The 20,629-nt window shown below is 37.9% G+C and overlaps 1 protein-coding gene across 3 annotated transcripts in view; it reads left to right on the plus strand.

Moving 5' to 3' along the window:
* WDR72 (WD repeat domain 72) overlaps window positions 1–20,629 on the plus strand; it is a 180,863-nt gene that overhangs the window by 30,520 nt on the left and 129,714 nt on the right. For all 3 annotated transcript variants that reach the window (XM_048867764.2, XM_048867765.2, XM_075133073.1), the window contains 2 exons: window positions 2,436–2,656; window positions 4,299–4,494. In XM_048867764.2, the coding sequence (XP_048723721.2) occupies window positions 2,436–2,656; window positions 4,299–4,494 (417 nt within the window). The remainder of the gene's footprint in view (window positions 1–2,435; window positions 2,657–4,298; window positions 4,495–20,629) is intronic.

Here is a 20,629-nt window from a genome sequence, read left to right on the forward strand (position 1 = left end):
TCCTGGTGGTGTTGCTGAGAGCAGCAGCCTTGAAACTGAGGGCAGAATTGAGCCCTTTCCTTTTTATTCAAGATATTTCTCTTGTGGAACAAATATATGTTTATACTGCTCTCTCAACATATTCATGGATATGTTGCCATGAATTATTTGTTTAGTATTGTACAGTGTATATGTTTGCACTGTTTCATTATACAGGTGAAGAAATTGCCACCGTAAGTCAAATATAAATATGGGTCATGTTACCCTGTATTTAAATTATTTACATATTCCAAATCCACGTAACTGATTTTAATTCTCAGAAGTGCAAGATCTGGTTGACTAGCTTCTTCTGAGTGGTATTTTATATCCACGCTTGTTTTGGTATGAATTGTCATTTTAAGCCTAATTAAAAATAATACTAGATTATAACACATTTTTTAATACTGAATTTCAGAGCATAGATAAAAGAATCTTTATTTCAATCTTGAAATAATTTAAATGTTTCCTCTGCTCCAGTTTCAGAAGGTGTTTAAAACTTGGTGTGTGTTTTGGTTTGGTTTGATATTTTCTTTTTCTTTTTAATACAGTAAGGTCACTTTTTAATTCTGAGGCCCGTATGTTGATGCACCTTAGGTTCTTTCCGGGCACATTTTTCCATTAAAGAAGTGGAAGCCCTATTGTGCAAATACTTACAATTGAGCATGGATTTGTTACTGTGATGAATTTTCTTATCAGGCCTGATTCCCCTCTCATTTACAGCAGTATAATCAAGGGAGATACACCAGAATAAAGCCAGTGTAAATGAATCTCCCTTGATTATACTACTGTAAATGAGAGGAGAATCAGGCCTGACAAGAAAATAGGACCAATAGGACTACTTGGAATCATGAACACTATGTCTAGTCATGAGCATTTTCAGAGTCTGGTCCTAAGTTTTGTTTGTATTTTAAAATGTGTGGAGACTTTTTGTAGTCTTTATTTAATCCTGCTTACTGAGAGTTTTACCCAAGTAAGACTGAGGACCCCACACTCCCCTCCACTTGAGCAGATGAAAGGCCCTAAGCCCTGGGGTGAAAATCAGGGAATGCCAAGGGGAAAATGGTAGAGTATGTTCCCCCACCAGCACTGAACTACTTTTCTCCCCTCTGCAACCCTGCATTGGAGCCCAGCTCTGCACAGCCAATGCTCTGTTCATATACAGGAGAGCTGGCTGTGATGTATTGCAAAAAACAGATGGTATGTCTACACTGCAATGTAAGCCCAGCGTTTGAACTCAAGTTCAAGCCTAATCGCTCTTCTGTCTGCACACAAATTGTGCTAACCCAAGACTCAGAGCCAGGGTTCCAGAACCCCACAGGGGTGGAGGGTCCAAGCCCCAGTCTAGCTGGGAGCCATGTTTAAAGCCCCACTGGATAGAGCCCCACTGGACTCTGGGATTCTGCCAAAAGTACCCCACGATTCCTCTGAACACTCAAGTTTGGTGGACGGTCAAGTTTTCCCACACTGCACCATGAACAAAGGACTAGAGCGGCCACATTATGCGAGGAAGTCTGGAATATAGCTGGTTGGACTCAGGCCTGCAAATGCAGTGTGGATGCTGGTGCCCCAGGTTGGGATACAAGGTTCAACAATTTCTAACCTGGGGTTACAAATGAGTGTAGATGCTTAAACCCTAGGTTAACAAACCCAGGGTCTGCTAACTTAAGTTCTTCTAACCCTAGGCTGACATTGCATTGCAGACATATCCAGAGTCTTTCTGTAGTTGAGGGGAGGTGCAGAAGGTTTCAGATCCAGTTGGTTCCCTCCTGCAGATCCTGGGCTGTGTTCCTTTTGGTCATTTCTCAAGTCCCCTCTGACTCCCCTCCCCAAAAGGAAAAATATAACAGAGTGGCAGCAGCTCAGGAGCTGTGGATCTGTGTGCCTTTTGTGGCACAGAGAAAAGAATTTGATCTTGAGTAAGGGCTATATTGGCCTAAAACTGTTACTCATTTAGGAGTACTTGTGGCACCTTAGAGACTAACCAATTTATTTGAGCATGAGCTTTCGTGAGCTACAGCTCACTTCATCAGATAGTCTCTAAGGTGCCACAAGCACTCCTTTTCTTTTTGCGAATACAGACTAACACGGCTGTTACTCTGAAACCTGTCATTTAGGAGTGAGCTCTTGAATAGAGGTGGTGCTAGCCCAATGGTGGTCCAAAGCAGAAATATTTCTGACCCCCCCTCGCCTACAACACATACTAAAAAAGCAAATAGGGGGCTCCCTTGAGCTGCTGGGAGTGCTAAGCAATTGCTTACTCTGTTTATGCCTAGCGCTGACTCTGCTCTTGAATACATTTCATCGTACAGATTTCCTGTCTGCAAGCACATATATAGTAAAAATCTGAAAGCTTTTATTTATTTATTTATTTTTTTGTAAAGGGCAGAAATCATTTGTCTAACATTTTTGTCTTACAGATACTTTGCCTTCCAAAGTTCTTAAGGGCCACCGCAGCAGTGTTACTTGTTTACTTTATCCACACAGTGAATCAGTCAGGTTTGATCCAAGCTGGCTGGTGTCAGGTGGCCAGGATTCTTGTGTGATCTGGTGGGATATATTTAAGGAGGAAATTTTGCATCAATTCACTCTGCAAGCTGGTCCAGTAATGAACCTGTTGTTATCACCAGAGAACTACAGAGTAAGTAAAGACAGAGTAAATGATGTTTTTTTTAGAGGGTGGGGCGAGGTAACAATTTATTCATAATGATATAGTAATACTTTTATTTTATTTGTAACTTAATTCCCAGTTACTAACTACTTTATGTTTTGTGTGACGTTGGTTTCCTGTTTTGGGGTCTGATTTGCCACTGTTACATCAGTGCAGTTCCCATTAAGTCATCAACCTGGTGAACTGGAGTGTAGAATCAAGACTTTCCTTTCTGAATGTGGCATTTTTAGAGAGAACTAATTCTGAATAAATGTAATTGCCAGCGGGCACATAGATCATGATTCTGTTCTCGCTTATATATGCTGGTGTAAATCTGAAGTGGCTTCCGCTGAAGTCAATAGTTACGCTGGTGTAAAAACTGTGTGAGAGGAGAATCAGGCCAATAACACTTAGTTATGTATAAATGTGTGGTGTTTGGTTATTTTGATACCTAGCAAATTTCTATTGGTGTTGTTCTCATGTCTAACTAGATGCTTTAGAAACAGTCTTTTACTTCAGAATGAATGATCAGCGCTAGTAATATTTAATTTCTAATATTCTTGTGCATCTTTGAAATGTACAGGGTTCACTACAGCAAACACTTACTTACATGAGAAGCCCCTGAAGTCCATGGAGCAAGGATTTTAGCCCTTAAAGGTCAAATAAACCTTAGTTCAAAAGGCCTGCGCAATAACGTGTTTACCAAGCAAGGTCCATTTATGGTGCATCTACACTCCAGCTGGAGGTGTAATTTCCAGCTTGGGTAGACATATACGCGCTAGCTTTGTTCGAGCTAGCTAATTAAAAACAACAGGGTAGACATGATAGACTAGGTGGTGGTTCAGATAGGTGGTGGTTTAGGCTTGCCGCAGGAGTAAATACTAGGATATTGGGCAGAAATTACATGTACACAGAGTTTTAAGGCTTAACTGGTTCACAGGGCCTTGTGCTGGCCCTCTGCACCGCTAGGTGAAAATCACCCTTGTGGCAAAAGGTGGTAACATGATCTCTTAAGCCCTGTTTTCAGGGGCTGTGTTGGATTTACGTGGCACCTAGGCATTTTTCTGGTTCTTTGCACAGGGGTGAATTTTACCCTAGAGTGAATTCCACCCTGTGTCAGTAAGGATTACTTGTGGAAATAAAGCTTTTATAGGAACAGATCCACACAGTGCAAAATGCAATTATAACACTGACACACAATTTTATGTCAGGAGAATAGAAGTAATTTTTAATTTTTATTTCCAGGGAAAACCTCTATTATTAAGTATATTTGATTATATAGTTGCTCCTTTAATAGCCCACCTGTTGATGTATGTGATTTTTTTTAGGATTCAATTCACATGAATTGTATTGTACCTTTCCTTTGGAGATCAGATTTATAGTTAATCTGTTCAAACAATTTTGGGGATGCAAGCTGAAATGTAACACTAGTTTCTAAATGAATATATTTTGTGGCAGGGACTGTTTTTTGTTTTGTTTAATAATAATTCAATTTTTTTGTTTTGTTTTGTTTTCTGTGTTTGTACAGTGCCTAGCACAATGGGCTCCCGGTCCAGGACTGGAGCTCATAGGTGCTACCACAATAAAAATAATTCAATTTTTATGATTATTTTTTATTGATATGTTTTTGCAGCTAAACGGGCACAGGATTGTGTGCTGTATATGCAGTGATCATTCAGTCGCACTTCTACACCTTCAGGAGAGAGTATGTCTCTTACATGCCAGGAAGCATTTGTTTCCTGTGAAGATGATAAAATGGCACCTTGCTGAAAATCTGCTAATTGTTGGATGCGAAGATGATTCAGTTTATGTTTGGGAAATTGAAACAGGTAATGTGTTTTTTCTTGTTCAGCCCTCGCTAATTAGTTTTGTTTTAATCTATGATGTTTGGTACCCAGATCTGTAGTGAGGCCCTGCAAAGATAGTAACAGATTACCTTTATTAACTAGAAACTTCAAATTTTGTATTATAAATGAGCAAGAATTAAAGGCTTCATGTGATACAGAGTATGTCAATAATAAAATACAAGTGCTTGAGTCAGATCCTGACAAGCAGATGATTAGCTGATATTGCAGTACAGAGAAGTGAGCCGGATATTTCTGGAAGCTATAAATAAAAACATAAGTTATCTACTTTAATTATTAACAAGAGAGAAATTTACTGTCCTACCGATCTCAAATTATGTCATTACATTTTGCCTTCTTCAGCATACTCACAATCTTAGCAACCTTTTGAGTTAATTGATGATCAGTAATAATGGAAGATAATTAATTGCAACTCTCACAACTGTGTAGTTGGGAAAACTAACACTGAGTATTTCAGCTTAAATTGTGGATTCACAGGTGATTTTAGTAGAGTTACTGCTGATTAATAAGGATGGTAAATGTACTTATTTGAACGTTGAGACTTACAATTATTAGAAGCTTTAATGTTATTGAAAATTGCAATACAATGTTTATCTCTGCAAGTGAGAACACCTCTTGTGAAAAAAAGAGAACATAATGAGTTTAGAAGACGTGATATACAGAATATTAATACTAGAGGAAAATATAATGTTACAAAATTCACTATACAAAACTCAATTCACAACATTTATAAAGATATTTTGCTCTACAAACTAATATAACTAAGTCAATGGCTATCCTGAAAAAGTACCTATTTTAGACAAAGTTCCCTGTTTAAATGTGAAAAATACTAATATTCAATGAAGTACTTGGCAAAAAGCAGACTGCATAAATTATACACTACATGGATTTTAGTAAGCTATTTAATACAGTTGAGTAATGAGGGTAGGAACTGCCAAGACATATGGTACTTATTTTTCCTCTGATATACTGAATCTTAAAAAAAAAAAAAAAAAGTTGGCTTAAGTTAAAATGAAGTTATTAGCATTTAAAATCTGTTGAAAACCATCATTTTTTCCAAAACCGGTATGATTTTTTCAAGTATGGAAGACATATCGTGCAAAAATATTTTTTCTAGGTTTTAAAAATGCTTCCAAATAACACCTTTTTGTTCAAAAGAAACAGAAAAGATGTTGTTCTTGAGGTGGAGAGCCACAGTGAGCTCAGGAGACTGTTCATGTTCATGTTTAAGAATGACAAAATAAAGTAGACTTTCTAGATGTTCACTGTAATTCTCTTTCAATCACAGCTACAATACTTTTTAGAATGAGTTTTACAAGGGATTATTTTATATCATGTGTTAATCACTTTGGATATTAAAAATAAAACAGCTGAGATGTTCTTAAAAACTGTTACTATGCATTCACAATATTTATTTTTCATACACATTTTTAGTATGTATTTGTTGCTATGGATCCATAATATGCAATCTGTGCTGTTGTTAATAAGTATTTGCAGGATACTCTGCAATAGCTTCTCAGGAGCTCTTATAGCATATAAATGAATATGAATTAGGGTTAAAGCTCACAACTCAGCTAAAACTGAAAGGGACTATTGACATGCTATTGGATTCTAAGGAAATTCAGACCCTATAGCATATCCATGAAATACTTAAAAATACTTTAAAACTGGAAATTAAACTAGAAGAACTATTTTAAGAGTGTAATTTAAACTCATACAAGGAAGAAAAGTCAGATTTGAAAGCACTAACACTACCCATTATACCTGTATGAAAGAGACCACAAAGCATTGGTTATTCATTCCATAGCAAGGGCTAAATTTTGTTAGAACTTATACTCGATGAAAATGAAGTGACTGCAGAAGGTATGTCAGAGCAGAACTCTGTTCTGCAATACCCAGTCACAAGAAGGTGGTACAAGGGGAAGGTTTTTAAATATAACATTTTTAGTGCTTTATTTTGGATATCTATGAACAAAGATAATGGTGAAAACTGTGAAGCTTTAATTTATTATTGTTACATCCCACATTTAATGAAATTTGGTGCAAGAAGTTAGATCCCAAATTTATGAAGTTACATGACTTTTGCAGCCTTCAGTAATGTTCTTGCTTTTTTACTGATCATTTAAACTTAAGTAGAAATCGTGCTGATGGATCATAGGTGTTTCAAATTTTATGGGTCAAATTAATTAGGTAGTGAGTAATTCACTTTGTCATTTAAGAAATGAGACTCTGAGCTCTCTGTTGCAAGCACTCTGTGTGTGTAGCTCCTATTGAAGCTAATGGCCACTCCATGCCCCCCGCATGAAATATATTCCAGTGGAGAGGACTACCACGTAAGACTTATTTGCACAACGTAAGACTTATTTTGAGGGCTAACATGGGACTTAAACAGTGTATAGGCCTTCTATACAAAAAGAAGCATTTCACCTCCATGGCGTTTGCAGGATAAGGACCCAAGTGAATGTCAGTCATTTCTGTCCTAGGTTATGGAAATTAAGTAGTATGGACCAGATCATACTCAGTTGCTGTGTGTGGATGGGGACACAAAAGAGGGCCCTCTCCTGTTTGTAGCCCTGTGCAGCAGCCAGACATAAACGCAAGTCCCTGCACTCCTGATCCAGGAATGGTTCCCTCTTACCCACCACATAGGACTCAAACCCTAGATGGAGTGAAGAAGATTGGAGAGGAGGCAGAGACGGTACTGAATAGGCCAGGTACACCAGTGGGAATAGGCTGTATCATACTAAAGGATGGTGACTTCTGAGCATCCTGGTGTGCAAAGCAGTGTTACAGTACTACAGAGACCCTCTAAAAAGTCAGAACGTAATTTTGCCTTTCTTTCCTGGTACCTAAAGGAGATGTTGCCTATTTCACAATTAAATAGAAGGTACCATGATGCAATGGCCCACAAATATTATGGATTCATAAAGGGGGCAAGAGGCAGGATTTTTAAACCATAGACTATTTTAAATCACTGTTTTATATATTTTGTTGCTAGCATCAAGAAGCAGGGTCTACTACTAAACCTGTGAGGAGTAGCTAGAAGTTAGCAAGGCAGTCATTATTTGTCATACTGATGGGTAGCTCTGAGTTTTTTCTGATTCATTTTGTGTCTGTAATTGAAATAGTACCTAGGATACCTAGGGAACTCCTCCTAGGATATACTGTAGTTGGTTAATATAAATTATATCTGTACAACAGTAGAACATGGGAGGTTATGGCACTGATCCTTGAAATTGGTCTGACCTAGATCGAGAACTATGTAGATATGTCAGTGCCAGTCAGGAAGACAGAGGCATTGTCTAGGTCTTCATAGACCTATGTGAAGAGATGAATACAGCATCATCAGACAGAAATAAAGATTTGTCTATGGAAACAATGCAGACTTTAACTATGGGCTGCAAGTAATATATTTGTTGATTAGGTGAGCATAGTGAAACATATATTACCTATGGTCTAGGTGTGGCCTATATCACCCCATTGATTTAAGTGGGAGTTCTGCTTCACTGGCCAGAAGATGATTCTGTGTTTGAAAGAAGCTGTAGATTATTTGATGGGGACAGTTAATAATAATTGGTATTCTTTTGGCTGTTCAGTCAATTACGTGACTAATTTTTTCCTCTTAGGTTAAGTGAAATCCATGCTAGGAATCTAGTTTTATGTCAAACTTGTATATTACCATTTGCAGTAAAACAAAACAAAACTGTTATGTTATTTTTATATTAGAATTAATTAGTAACTGGGAAAGTTGCCAACCTGTAGCAATTCCAGGATGTGAACCAAGGAAATTCCAAGGGGTACTTGATGCAATTTTGTTGTTATAAATGTAGAGTAATTTGTTTTACTTTCATGGAGACACTCTGAATTCACACCACTTCAGACAAGATTAGAACATGGCCCTCTGGATCAGATTCTCCTCAGTTACATCAGTTCAACTCCAAACACAGGAAAATAATTGAGAGGAGACTTTGGCCCGCTATTTGTACATGGAAGCTTTCATTGTGCATGACTGTGGCTCCCCCAGCATTTTCCAGGGCATCAGGTGTGCTATCAGGCTCTTTTGAAAAACAAGCTGAAGTGTCGTCGTCCCCCCAGTTTTCAGATTCTTTTGGGAGGCTGCCCATAAATTACCTAATAAATTAGGGGCTGGGCAGGTCCATAATTTTGCATGTTTGTTTCAGTGTCTATGAGGGGTCTTGAAAATCACCAAAAAACGTGTTACATAATTTATGGATAGCCTTTTGTTAGCCTTTTATTAATGGATGTTCATGGGTTTAAAATGTACATCACAATTAAATATCTTCAATTCAATCATTTTTAAGGCTCAGTCTGATGAATTAAATATTTCTGCTTGAGCTAGTGTGCTAAAGATAATAGTGTGGCTGCCTCTGCCGGGGCAGCAGCTTGGGCTAGTCACACAAATACAGCTCCATACAAGGTCCTAATTATGCCCTTGATCCGCTGCCCATGCTGCTGCAGTCATGTTGCTATTTTTTAGGCGCTAGCTCTGAGCAGACCTAGTGCACATATGTCTAACCAAGCTGGGAATTGCTCCTCCTAGCTGCTGTGTAGACATATCCTGAGGCGGAAAAAATACGTATTTTATTTATATATACATAGATTTCCCCCCTTGGCCTATATTTGGCCCTACAGGTGACCAAATATAGACACAGCTATTGCTGCAGCTCTTCTATGATGGAGTATAAGATTCTTTTCTTAATAAATTAAAAACTGTATTAGTGTCCACCAGAGGTAGTATCTTGAACTGTGATGGGCAACCTTTATAAAACCTAGATAGGAAGACACAAAGGGACAAATCCTTAACTAGTGTAAATTGGTGTAGCTCCATGAAAGTCAATGGAGTTATGCCCATTGGCACTAGCCTAGGATTTAACCCAAAGGATCTTCTTTGTTGCAAACTCAGTGGGTCAAATTCATCCCTTGTTTTAACTCCACTGAGGTCATTAGTGACTCATTTTTGCCATTATTTCTCCCCCCCCCCCCTTTTACAAGGTGAACTTGCAGGTGTAACACCCTTCAACTGCAGCATGTCTGATAATCAACAGTCTGTCCCTTCTGCTTATGTATTTTGGGATAGTGCTGTTCTTTTGACAGTAAAAAGCAATGCATAGCATTAGAGAAATACTGGATAGTTGGTGGAAGGAAGGGCAAAGTTAAAAGAAGTATCTCATTTCTCAGCTATAGAAATGGCAGTGGAATCCTTAATTCTTGATCTTAGCAGATGATGGTTCTTCAAATTGCTTACCTGCATTGGTTGTAATTTCTCTTGTTAAACCTTGAGTTCTTTTTACTTTCAGCAGCTCTGAAGGACACATTCCCCTTTATTTCATTTGGAAATATCTGTCATTTCTCTCTCTCTGTCTGAGATGGACTCATTCATCCATTTCTGCCACTTAATTCAGTCTATCAAAGTACTTCTTAGTTTTATACAAAATGGTGCTGCAGATACTTAGTGTACAGTGTGGCTGGCTGATCACTTTCACTCATCATGGCAGCAGAGAGCTTCTGATTTTGCTCCAAGTTATCAAGGAAGAAGCAGCATAATGTATACCTTCATGTCACTGCTTCCTCCTGATAACATGGAGGGAAAGCAAGCTATGCATGTAGAGGTCAAAAGTGGCTGGTATGAGTTGGTGAGAGAGAGAAAGTGGCATCATCCTTTGTGTCCCGTCCAGCCCCACCACCATTGATCCTGCAGTAGCTTTCTGTTAGTTTCTGTCTCCATAATTTTGGGAGAGCATGTCATGGGCCAGGGGGTGCAGGAGTGGGAAGTTATATGCTAGGATTTTCCATGGCAAATGCATACCTTAATTATACACACAGAATGATAAAACTGAGCTACAAGATGAATATCCAACTTTGGGGCTTATCCCAGCATTCAGGTAGCTTCACTAGCATCCCTATGCAGTTATATCACTTGCAGCCTCTCTTTACTATGTGCCAGGGGCTGTTTTTATAAGGTATGTGGGGATGTACCCCTGCTGCCTCTATCAGTATTTGAGTATTTTTGAATACTGGTGGTTAGTACAATCAGTAGCTCTACAAGTCACTGAACAGTAAATGACTTTTCTGCTTTATGAACAAAAAACTATCTTTTTATAAAAGTTACATGTAGGAAATGACACTGTTCACATGTGCACCCTGAAGAAACCCACACAAAATAATATGGAAGCCATACATTATAATCTTTGACGTGTATAGTTAAGGTCAACGCTGGTAATGTTTCACATTTTAATCAAATTTGTAATAAATGTTTGTTATTTTTATTTTTCCAAGACACCAAATGTTGCAAAGGTCTGTTAAATTGATAAGATACTTTTTCAAAATGCATAATTCCAGAACTGGTTCTGTGTACTTGAATTGTTTTGTGTAATCCAGTCCCAGCTTTCTTTTATTGTGGATCTTAAAGATTCAAAAAGTACATTGGGGTAGTCATTACAATGGCATATACAAGGTATTTTCCAAACCTCTATGTGCCCTAAGACAAATATGAAAATCAATAACAAATTTCATTCTAATTGTAAAAAATAAATATTTTCTGCACTTAAAATCTACTTTAACAAGAAAATTGGTTCAGTTATCTATATTGCTTTTATTGTTTCCCGAGCAGTTGGTATCTTTCTGGGGGACTATGAAATGAGGTAAATATCAACATGATAAGAACTACAGTAATAAAAGCAATTTACATTTTTTTCCTGTGGAGACCATTCTTTTCTATGTCAGTTAGTTAATACTCAGTGATGTCTAGGACCCATCTGAGTCCATTAAGGGTACATCTACACTGCAATTAAAAACTTGCAGCTGGCTTCCACCCCTCAGAACTCTACAATGCAATTAAACAGCCCCGCAGCCCAAGCTCTGCAAGCCTCAGTCAGCTGGCATGGGCCAGCTAGGGTTTTTAATTGCAACGTACACATACCCTTAAAGAACATGTGTTTATGATGAACTTCTGGCTGTCAGAGGAATTTTTTTTTCCAACCTATGTTAAGGGGAAGAGTTTACTTTTCAGGTAGTACTGGATTTGTTAATAACAGTAGGAGCATTAAGAAAGTAATTGAATTATCCAGGCTTTTGGGAAGAAGAAACTTGAACACTTTAGCTTATAATTTATATCTTATATAACTTGTTCAAAATATTTAGATAGATTAATTTATCCAAGTATCATTACTTTTTAATACAAGATATAGATTTTCCACATTAGATTACCTGTCTGTTTAGGAATTATAGAAATCATAGGGATCCTGTTGCATAATCTGTGGATCAGTGGACAACATTCTTAATTTCACACTGTTTCCACAAAATATGCACTGTTAGAAAAGATTTGTTCATAATATGAAAGATAGTTCACATGAAATATTTTAATATGCATTGATATCAAGTGAAATATTTGTTAGCTTTATGAATTGATTTTCTTTCTTTGATTCATTTGTTTGTGGTTCCTTATCTTTGATTGATGTGTTAGTATTCTGTACTTTTAATTACATATAGAGTAATTTAAGGAATTAAAAAAAATCAGTCACTAATAAAGGAAATAATTGTATTATTTGCACACAACATTGAACAGTTAAGGGAAAAACCCAGAAAAGTACATAAAGCAAAGTACAGGAAAATGTAAATAGATAATTTCACAGAAAAATAAAATTGTTAAAGGAACAGAAAGGTTGCAAACTCAAGAACTCAAAGTGAGGCGATGCCATCATTAAGGCTGCCTGTGCGACCTTAGTTCAGTCCCCCTCTGCATATGCATAATGTTAGGTTTTAATTGTATGATAATACACTACTATTTTCACAGGACCACTGCCTTATTCAGTGATTTGAAAGTGTTTTTAAATTCACCAATGGTATTTGAGTCAGCTCTCAGAGACTCTCCTTGCAACCCCAACTGCTATATTCCATGCCGATTTTTGAACTGACAGAGCCACCACGTGCTTGTATAATGCCGACAGACTCCAGTCGTTTTCAGACAGGATCAAACCTGGGACCTCGGGAGCTTAGTGCATGAGTCTCTACTACATGAGCTAAAAACCAACTGGCTGTTAGCTAAGGCTGTAGAGAAAACTCATTAATCTTGCTCTCTCTCTGTAAGTGATCTCATTGCCACTAGATGGGACAGAACACCACACCCAGGAGGTGTGTGGGTTACACTTGCTTTAAAATGATCCTCCTTTTTTGTCTGGATACATTTCTCGGAGTAATTTTGTCTTTTCTGTAACCATCACACTGCTTATAGGAGTGCCTTTTGATCTCTCTTGTGAGAACCACAGATGCATTGCCTCATCAAAATCAGCAGCAGCAGCTTTATGTACAATACACCTACTTTTTACTGCTCTGCTGTCTTTGGCTTCTTTTGCAAATTGCTCTATTTTTTCCTAAGGGGGACTTATTGGTTGATTTCCTGATACCATATTCTACTACTATGTTGCTGAAGCTAACATCATTGTCGAGTTTTTTTTAATATTTCTAGCATTGTGTCAATTGAAAGTGTGACACATTTGTGCCCTTGCTTGCCATTTTGCTTAGTCATACAGTTTTGTTGCTGTTGTTGTTTTTTGTGTCTGCTGCTGTCTGATTATATTCTTCTGGTTCCGAATGAGGTGTGCAGTTGACTAGTCAGTTTGTAACTCTGGTGTTCGTATCTCTAAGGTTCTACTGTACTTAGCATTATATGGCACTTTATATCTTCTAAGCACAGCACCGAGTGACTTCAGTTGCAGCTGTGAAAAGGCCCTGGGGCTCAAGTTGGGCACTCATAAAATGAAAGAACTCAATTAGTGGTTCTGTGTGAAAAGCTGAGTTTAAGTGAAGAGCCTGGCATCACGTAGGAACTTTGTGTCAAAGGCAGGGATAGCATCCAGTTTGCCACAATAGCATTCAAGTGCCTTAACCATGAGACCATCCTTTCTTCTCTTGAAGTCCCCTGCCTCATTAACTATACACCTTGGAACTTCTGCAACACATGAGGGAGGCAGACAAAAGCTTCCTTCAGTAAACAACCCTGGTTCATCTCCAGAATGCTGTTCTACGGAAAAAACAATGTGTGTTCATGTAATTAAAGTATGTATCCTAATGCATATGCCCAAGAGGTCTGAATTAAAATAGTACAACAAACCTTAATTCTGGCATTCCTAAGTTCTGAATACTCGACTTTGCAACCTTAGCATTCTGTCAGCATAGTTTTTGGTGTATAATTTTATAATTATACACCAAAAATTGTAATATATTTTTTATTTTTATTTTAATTTTAAAAATAAACTGAAACACCCCCCCCCACAGAAATTCCATCATGTAGAATCAAACCTACCTCTACAGGTGTCATAATCAGAAATGGAATATTTATATAAATGGCACAGATCTCTGTGACTTGCGCTAGCAGAGTGACTGATAGAAACAGTATATTGTTATCTTCTATTTAGACCAGCCACTGAAGGAGAATGAGACACAGAGATTGCCAGTGGGTTTCACAAATATTGCTGACAATAGAGGAATGTTGAAACTCAGGAATTTTGGGGTCAATTATTCATAGAATCCTAGAATATCAGGGTTGGAAGGGACCTCAGGAGATCATCTAGTCCAACCCCCTACTCAAAGCAGGACCAATCCCCAACTAAATTATCCCAGCCAGGGCTTTGTCAAGCCTGACCTTAAAAACCTCTAAGGAAGGAGATTCCATCACCTCCCTAGGCAACGCATTCCAGTGTTTCACCACCCTCTTAGTGAAAAAGTTTTTCCTAATACCCAACCTAAACCTCCCCCACTGCAACTTGAGACCATTACTCCTCGTTCTGTCATCTGCTACCATTGAGAACAGCCTAGATCCATCCTCTTTGGAACCACCTCTCAGGTAGTTGAAAGCAGCTATCAAATCCCCCCTCATTCTTCTCTTCCGCAGACTAAACAATCCCAGCCCCCTCAGCCTCTCCTCATAACTCATGTGCTCCAGACCCCTAATCATTTTTGTTGCCCGCCAAGTTGCTCCAAGCTCAAGTTGCTGCTCCAGAGCCTGGAGACACTAGAGCTTCTCAATAGAACAGTTGTACAGTTTTTTTTAACATGGGCAAAACCATGTCTTTTTCCCTAATGTGACCCATTTTTGCAGAGTTTCTAAGAATAGTCAGCCCAAGGTAGACATCTGGCATGGAAAATTTCAGCCCGAGGGTTAAAATTTGGCAAAGTTGTAAAAGCAACCGCAAACAGGTTCTTTTTGTTTGTGGTTTTTATTTTTTTAAGAGACAAATTGGGCAGGTGCCACTAAAGTACAGGTGCCACTATCAGCTCCGCTTATAATAAAATATATTTCTGTAATCATAACGAAACATAAAGCATGTTGTTATATAAGAACCAAAAAAAGGATGCTGTGAAATGTAGAAATATTTTCTGCAAATGTTAGTGCTACCTTTGAAAATATATACTGTAATGTAAAAGCTTTTCTATTTCACAAATATCCTAGTGCTAGCTTAGTTAAAACGTTTTATCATATTGGCAGGCAAACGGTTGGAACATTTTCAAACACTATATTCAAGATTTTTTTTTCAGGCAGTTATGTGTGAGAAACCATGTGTACCAGAAGGGGGTGTGGTTGCGGATGGTGGATATGTGTGTGTGCTTGGAGCTGGGGAATCTTCTCGTTTGTCCTCCCATTTTAAGCTTATCCTAACCAACGCTTGAAGCAATAAACTGATATTAAGCTGCACTTTGCTATAAAAGTTTGTATTTTGTTCCTGACAAATATTCTCTGTATATTTTGACAGTACAGCATAGTGCACAATTTGTATAATCAGAAGAGTGGGAATCGGGGTGCAGGCCATTAGTGGAACAAGAAATGTCCTTTTCTGGATCTTGTTTACTTGTTAGAAATGTGTTTTATGACACAATTTAGTTCACTATAAGGGAGAAGAAATGCTTTTCCAAAATATTTGTATGTCACCTCTGGTGAGGATGAATTAGTGCTGTGCAGAGAGGGAATTACCTCCTTCAATGGCATCATCCCAAACTTCCCTTTCGCCGGGAGGAAGAGTCCCTGCCTGCACATCACCAATATCTTTTTCAGGGGAAAAATGCAGTTTCTCCACTGATGGCAAATTCCTGAGCTGCTCTAGTTTCTGTTTATCATTTGCAATGTCATGGAGTAGGAGTCCTTATAATACAGCTTTAGTGCTGAGGCTATACCTTATCCCAACCCGAACACAAGTGTGGCAGCCACTGGGCATTCAGTGCAGCAGGTGGCAGACCACAAGAACAACTTTTATGATCATGCAGAGAATAGAGGCCCTTAATAGTGCTCAGTTCTTCATAGCCCCAAGGAAACGTCTGATTGTGGCATTTTGGTTTGAGGCTAAATCCTAACAGTCACAGGCCTCCAGGGTCCCAGTCTGTCTACAACCTGTTATTTACATTGTTTAATGAGGTGTTTGCATTGGACAGTTTTGCTCTCAAGTAACTGGTGTGGGGATACCTGAGCTTGAATAATAGGAAATATAATTTTTTACCAATATACGGATTCTTTTTTCCAGAAGAAAAATCAAAATGTTTTGTTTCGGGTTAACCCAAATTAAACATTTTGGTTTGTTGAAACGTATCAAAATGTTTCAGTGTGGGAATGCAGAAACGTTTTGTTCAGAAATGACAAAACGAAACAGTTCAACGTTTCCAAATTGAAATTGTTTGTAACTCATCATTTTGTGAATTTTTTTCATTTTTGACTTTCTATCGCAGTTCAGTATGAAAATGCATTGTGCCATACTGGAATTTCCTGTGGGATGGGAATTTCAACCAGATGTAAAAGAAACTATGTAAGAACCTCAAAATAACTGGGGGGTGAGCGGGGGATAGAATATAATCAACAAAATGTGGCCCTCTAGCCCACTAGTTAGTATATGGCTGACTCCAGTGAGGGTGAAAAAACTCAGCTGTCAGACCAGTTTGCAGTGTGGGGAAAATTCCTGTGGTGTTGGCTGTAGTCCTGAGTATGCCATCAAGCACAGTTGAAATGGCAACCTCATTCTATCCAGGATCTCAAATATAGTTGTTCTATCACAAAACCCAACACCATTGGGGGGGGGGGTGAGTATATAGGAGGATCTTTGCTCCAAGAAGTGTAAATGCACTCCCGGCCGCTGGTGGCACCATATCTCCTCTGAAAGGGGTGTGGCATGGGCCAATTACAAATCCATCAGTCCATCTCCAGGCAACTCAGCAGATAGGAAGAAGGACTGACTTTTGCCTGATGCTTCCTCCCATGGTTGACCAAATTACACTCCCATTGCCTTATTCAGTGCCCACTGAAGTGAATGGAAGGACTGCTGTTCATTTCAGTGGGTATTGGATTAGGAATTTTCCCAGTTGTTTATGGTTTTGAGACAAGTAACAGGAAGAGATAAATGAAATAAACTAGTGATTTAAAATGTAGGTACATCATTCATATGCACTGAGTTGAAGCCGATTCTTTAGCAAAGTATCTGGAAGTGAGTGGAATACATTTCAGGAAAACTTGAAAGTGAAATTATTTCTTTTTAATCCAGTAGTCACTTCTTTATAGCAGTCTTCAAAAATATTTTCTCAAAAATAATAGTATCGTTAACCTGACCAATCCTCTGACTAATAAAAATGGTGATGATGTAGCTTTTCATAAAGCAATCCCCATTTAACTAGATTGACAATCTGTCTAGATTTAGAGAGAAGTTAGCAATTAAAACCCTTATAAAACCAAGTTTAAGATCTCTTCCAATGCCCATGAGGAAATAATTTGGGAGATATTAATGAAAGTCTCAGCAGTATATCAAGGTAAACCCACCTATTAATTGACTATATTTCTATGCCTAGGTAATTGTCAAATGCAATTATAATTCCATCACTGTGACCCTTTTGTCCTTGCAAATTTTAGTAATTTACAGTCTCCCTCGGTCTCTCTCTCTCTCTCTCTTTTTTTTTTTTTTTCATTTTCCCTCTCTCCCCCTCTCTGTCTCTCTCTTTCTGTTTCTCTTCAGGTCATCGGTCAGAATTAGATTTGAGTGGGTGAGTATGGCCTAGCTGATAAATCCTGCAGTTGCTTTTTAAATGCTGGGGGCTATGGTGTAGCTAGGGTCAAGGTCATAGTGGTCACTGCCTTTTTTTAAATGCATTCTGTATAGCCTAAAGGTCTGGGCTGCTACAAAGCTCAGTTGTGAGTTGCTTAATGTATCTGGTAGCTTTTTAATGGAATATATATATATATATATATATATATATATATATATATATATATATTACATGTTCTTTTTTCTAGCTACTTTACATGCTGCAATAAAACACATTTGGAAGCAAAATATCTATTCATAGTTCATATAGTTTGTATAAAGTTCATTTAAAATACTTTTTCTAGTTAACTAAGTTTGATACCTCTAGGGTCCCATGCCCCTGGTCAGAAATCCAAGTCAATTTATATATTTGCTGGAGTAAGATGCAGTAACTGTGAAATGGTTTTGTTAGGAAGGGGCACCAGGTCGATCTCTATGCAGTTCATGTGAACAACGCAATGAACTTCATCTGTAACTGATGATAAATCTTCAAAAGTGCCAAGTGGCCAAGTTCCATGATAGATGTTACTTGATTGAAATGGGTATCCAGTTGTTTTAGTGAACTCTGATTACAGATTTTTGGATAATAAACAAAGATCTAAATTTGTTATAAAGTAACTCTTTAGTGTTATGTTTTGTCTTAGAGAAGAATATATTAATAGCTTTGGTCATGTAACGTTTTCAAATAGATGCTAGTATTTTCAAATAAAATGAGATATGGCAAATACTGATCTTTTTTCTAAACCACTCTCTAGTTTGTGTAAAATTTCTCCACCTCTTTAATTTTAGTTCAGCTATCCCCAGGATTCAAAATTTAAGAAGTCAGAGTCCCTCTCACACACTCACTGCCCTCTTCCTCCAATCATCTCATTTGAGGATCATAGAAACAATGTAATATTAGTAACTACATTATGTGTATAACCTATTGAAAGATTTATTTTAATGTTAAAGATGAAGTTTTCATTCAAATGATCTCCATAAATGCCCCCAACAAAATTTGCTTAAGAATCTTCTGGCCCACACAAAAAGACAAGACACGCTTTATTTTCATCCATATCGCCTATGAATTTTAACATCAGAATCCAAAACTATGATATTTCTACATCATATCACATGGAACTTTATCATCTATTGTAGCATACCAAATAAGTAATTAACAGCTGATAAAGCTATGGCTCAAATACTGTTAAGTGTCCTGTTGCATCACTAGGAGGAGTTAATTGAGGGCTGAAAGGCTTACATCTCCCCTGAAGGGAGTTTTTCATATTTGAAAAAGGCTCTAGTGATTTAGCCGTTCTGTTCTTCAAGGGTAGTGGTTTGACCTTCAACATTAATAGTCAGGTCAGAAACCATGTGGGGTGAGGTCTTGATTTTTGTCATGCTTGGTTGGTAAGAGTGTGTGTTTTAAGAGCTGTGCTTCTTTGTAGAGAAGGAAAAACCTGCAGGGAGGTAGTTAGCACAGTTTTGCATTATTGAACCAATACAAGATAACTTCTTGGGCCCAGAGCACTAGAGTTCTGGGAAGACGCAATGCAACATTAAACAATTTCATTTTTTCTGCTATAGATAGTCATTCTTTAAGAAAGCAGTTTAGCCCAGAAAGTCAAACTGTTGTAGAGGTGAAATACAACACAAAAGATAAAGTGCAGGAAGAAGATGGAAAGTTAACGACTTAATGCAGTTCCTCTGCATATTTTATACTATGCTTGAATCCATTTCAAAAAGAGAAAACTGACTAGTATATGTTAAAAAAACAAACAACCTATTGGCATATGTTGAAAATATGAGCAACTCAAAATAGCTCATAAATGTGAATATACAGTACCTGATTCTTTGTGGAATCACATAAGTTCTGACAGCCATTTTGTTAAAATTTGCCATTCTTTTGCAGTTTTCATGGTATACCATGTTTTTTGCTTGCAAACCTGAATTCAGTCCCTAGCTTGCAGTAGATAATTTAAATGGTTATCTGGCTGTGTAAATTTGATTGTGACATAGTTCAATAAGTATTTAGTGATATAGAGTAGTAAAAGCTACTGGAGCTTTGACAAATTCCTGAGTGTCAGGAAAAAAAAGGCAGTGTCATCTTCTGTCCAAGCCAAGGAAGTTGTGGTCTCCAGGAAGACCTATTCTCTGCATTCTCCAGCCCCCAGACACCCAGCTCCCAATGGGATCCAAACCCCAAATAAATCCGTTTTACTCTATATAAAGCTTATACAGGGTAAACTCATGAATTGTCCACCCGCTATAACATTGATAGAGAGAGATGCACAGCTGTTTGCTCCCCAAGGTATTAATCACTTACTTTGGGTTTACTAATAAACAAAAGTGATTTTATTAAGTATAAAAAGTAGGATTTAAATGATTTTAAGTAATAACAGACAGAACAAAGTAAGTTACCAAGCAAAGTAAAACAAAACACAAGTCTAAGCCTAATACGTTAAGAAACCGAATACAGGAAAATTTCACCCTCAGAGATGTTCCAATAAGCTTCTTTCACAAACTAGACTCCTTCCTTGTCTGGGCCCAATCCTTTCCCCTGGTACAGTTCTTGTTAGTTCCAGCTCAGGTGGTAACTAATGGTTTTCTCATAACTGCAGCTCCCTTTGTTCTGTTCCACCCCCTTTTATAGCTTTGGCAGAAGGTGGTAACCTTTTGTCTCTCCGGGTCTCCAAACCTCCTTCTAAATGGAAAAGCACCAGGTTTAAGATGGATTCCAGTACCAGGTGACGTGGTCACATGTCCTGTAAGACCTCATTACTCACTGGCTGGCACACAGGTATACAGGAAGGCTTACAAGTAAACAGAGCCTTTTACCACCAATTGTCCTAGTTAATGGGAGCAATCAAGATTCCAAGCCACCATTAATGGCCCACACTTTGCATAGTTACAATAGGACTTGAGAGTAATACTTCATATTTCTAGCTTCAGCTACAAGAATGATACAATCATACAAATAGGATGAACACATAGTAGATTATAAGCTTTGTAATGATACCTTACAAGAGACCTTTTGCATAAAACAT

This window comes from Caretta caretta, chromosome 10, assembly GCF_965140235.1.
Source record: "Caretta caretta isolate rCarCar2 chromosome 10, rCarCar1.hap1, whole genome shotgun sequence".
NCBI lineage: Eukaryota > Metazoa > Chordata > Testudines > Cheloniidae > Caretta > Caretta caretta.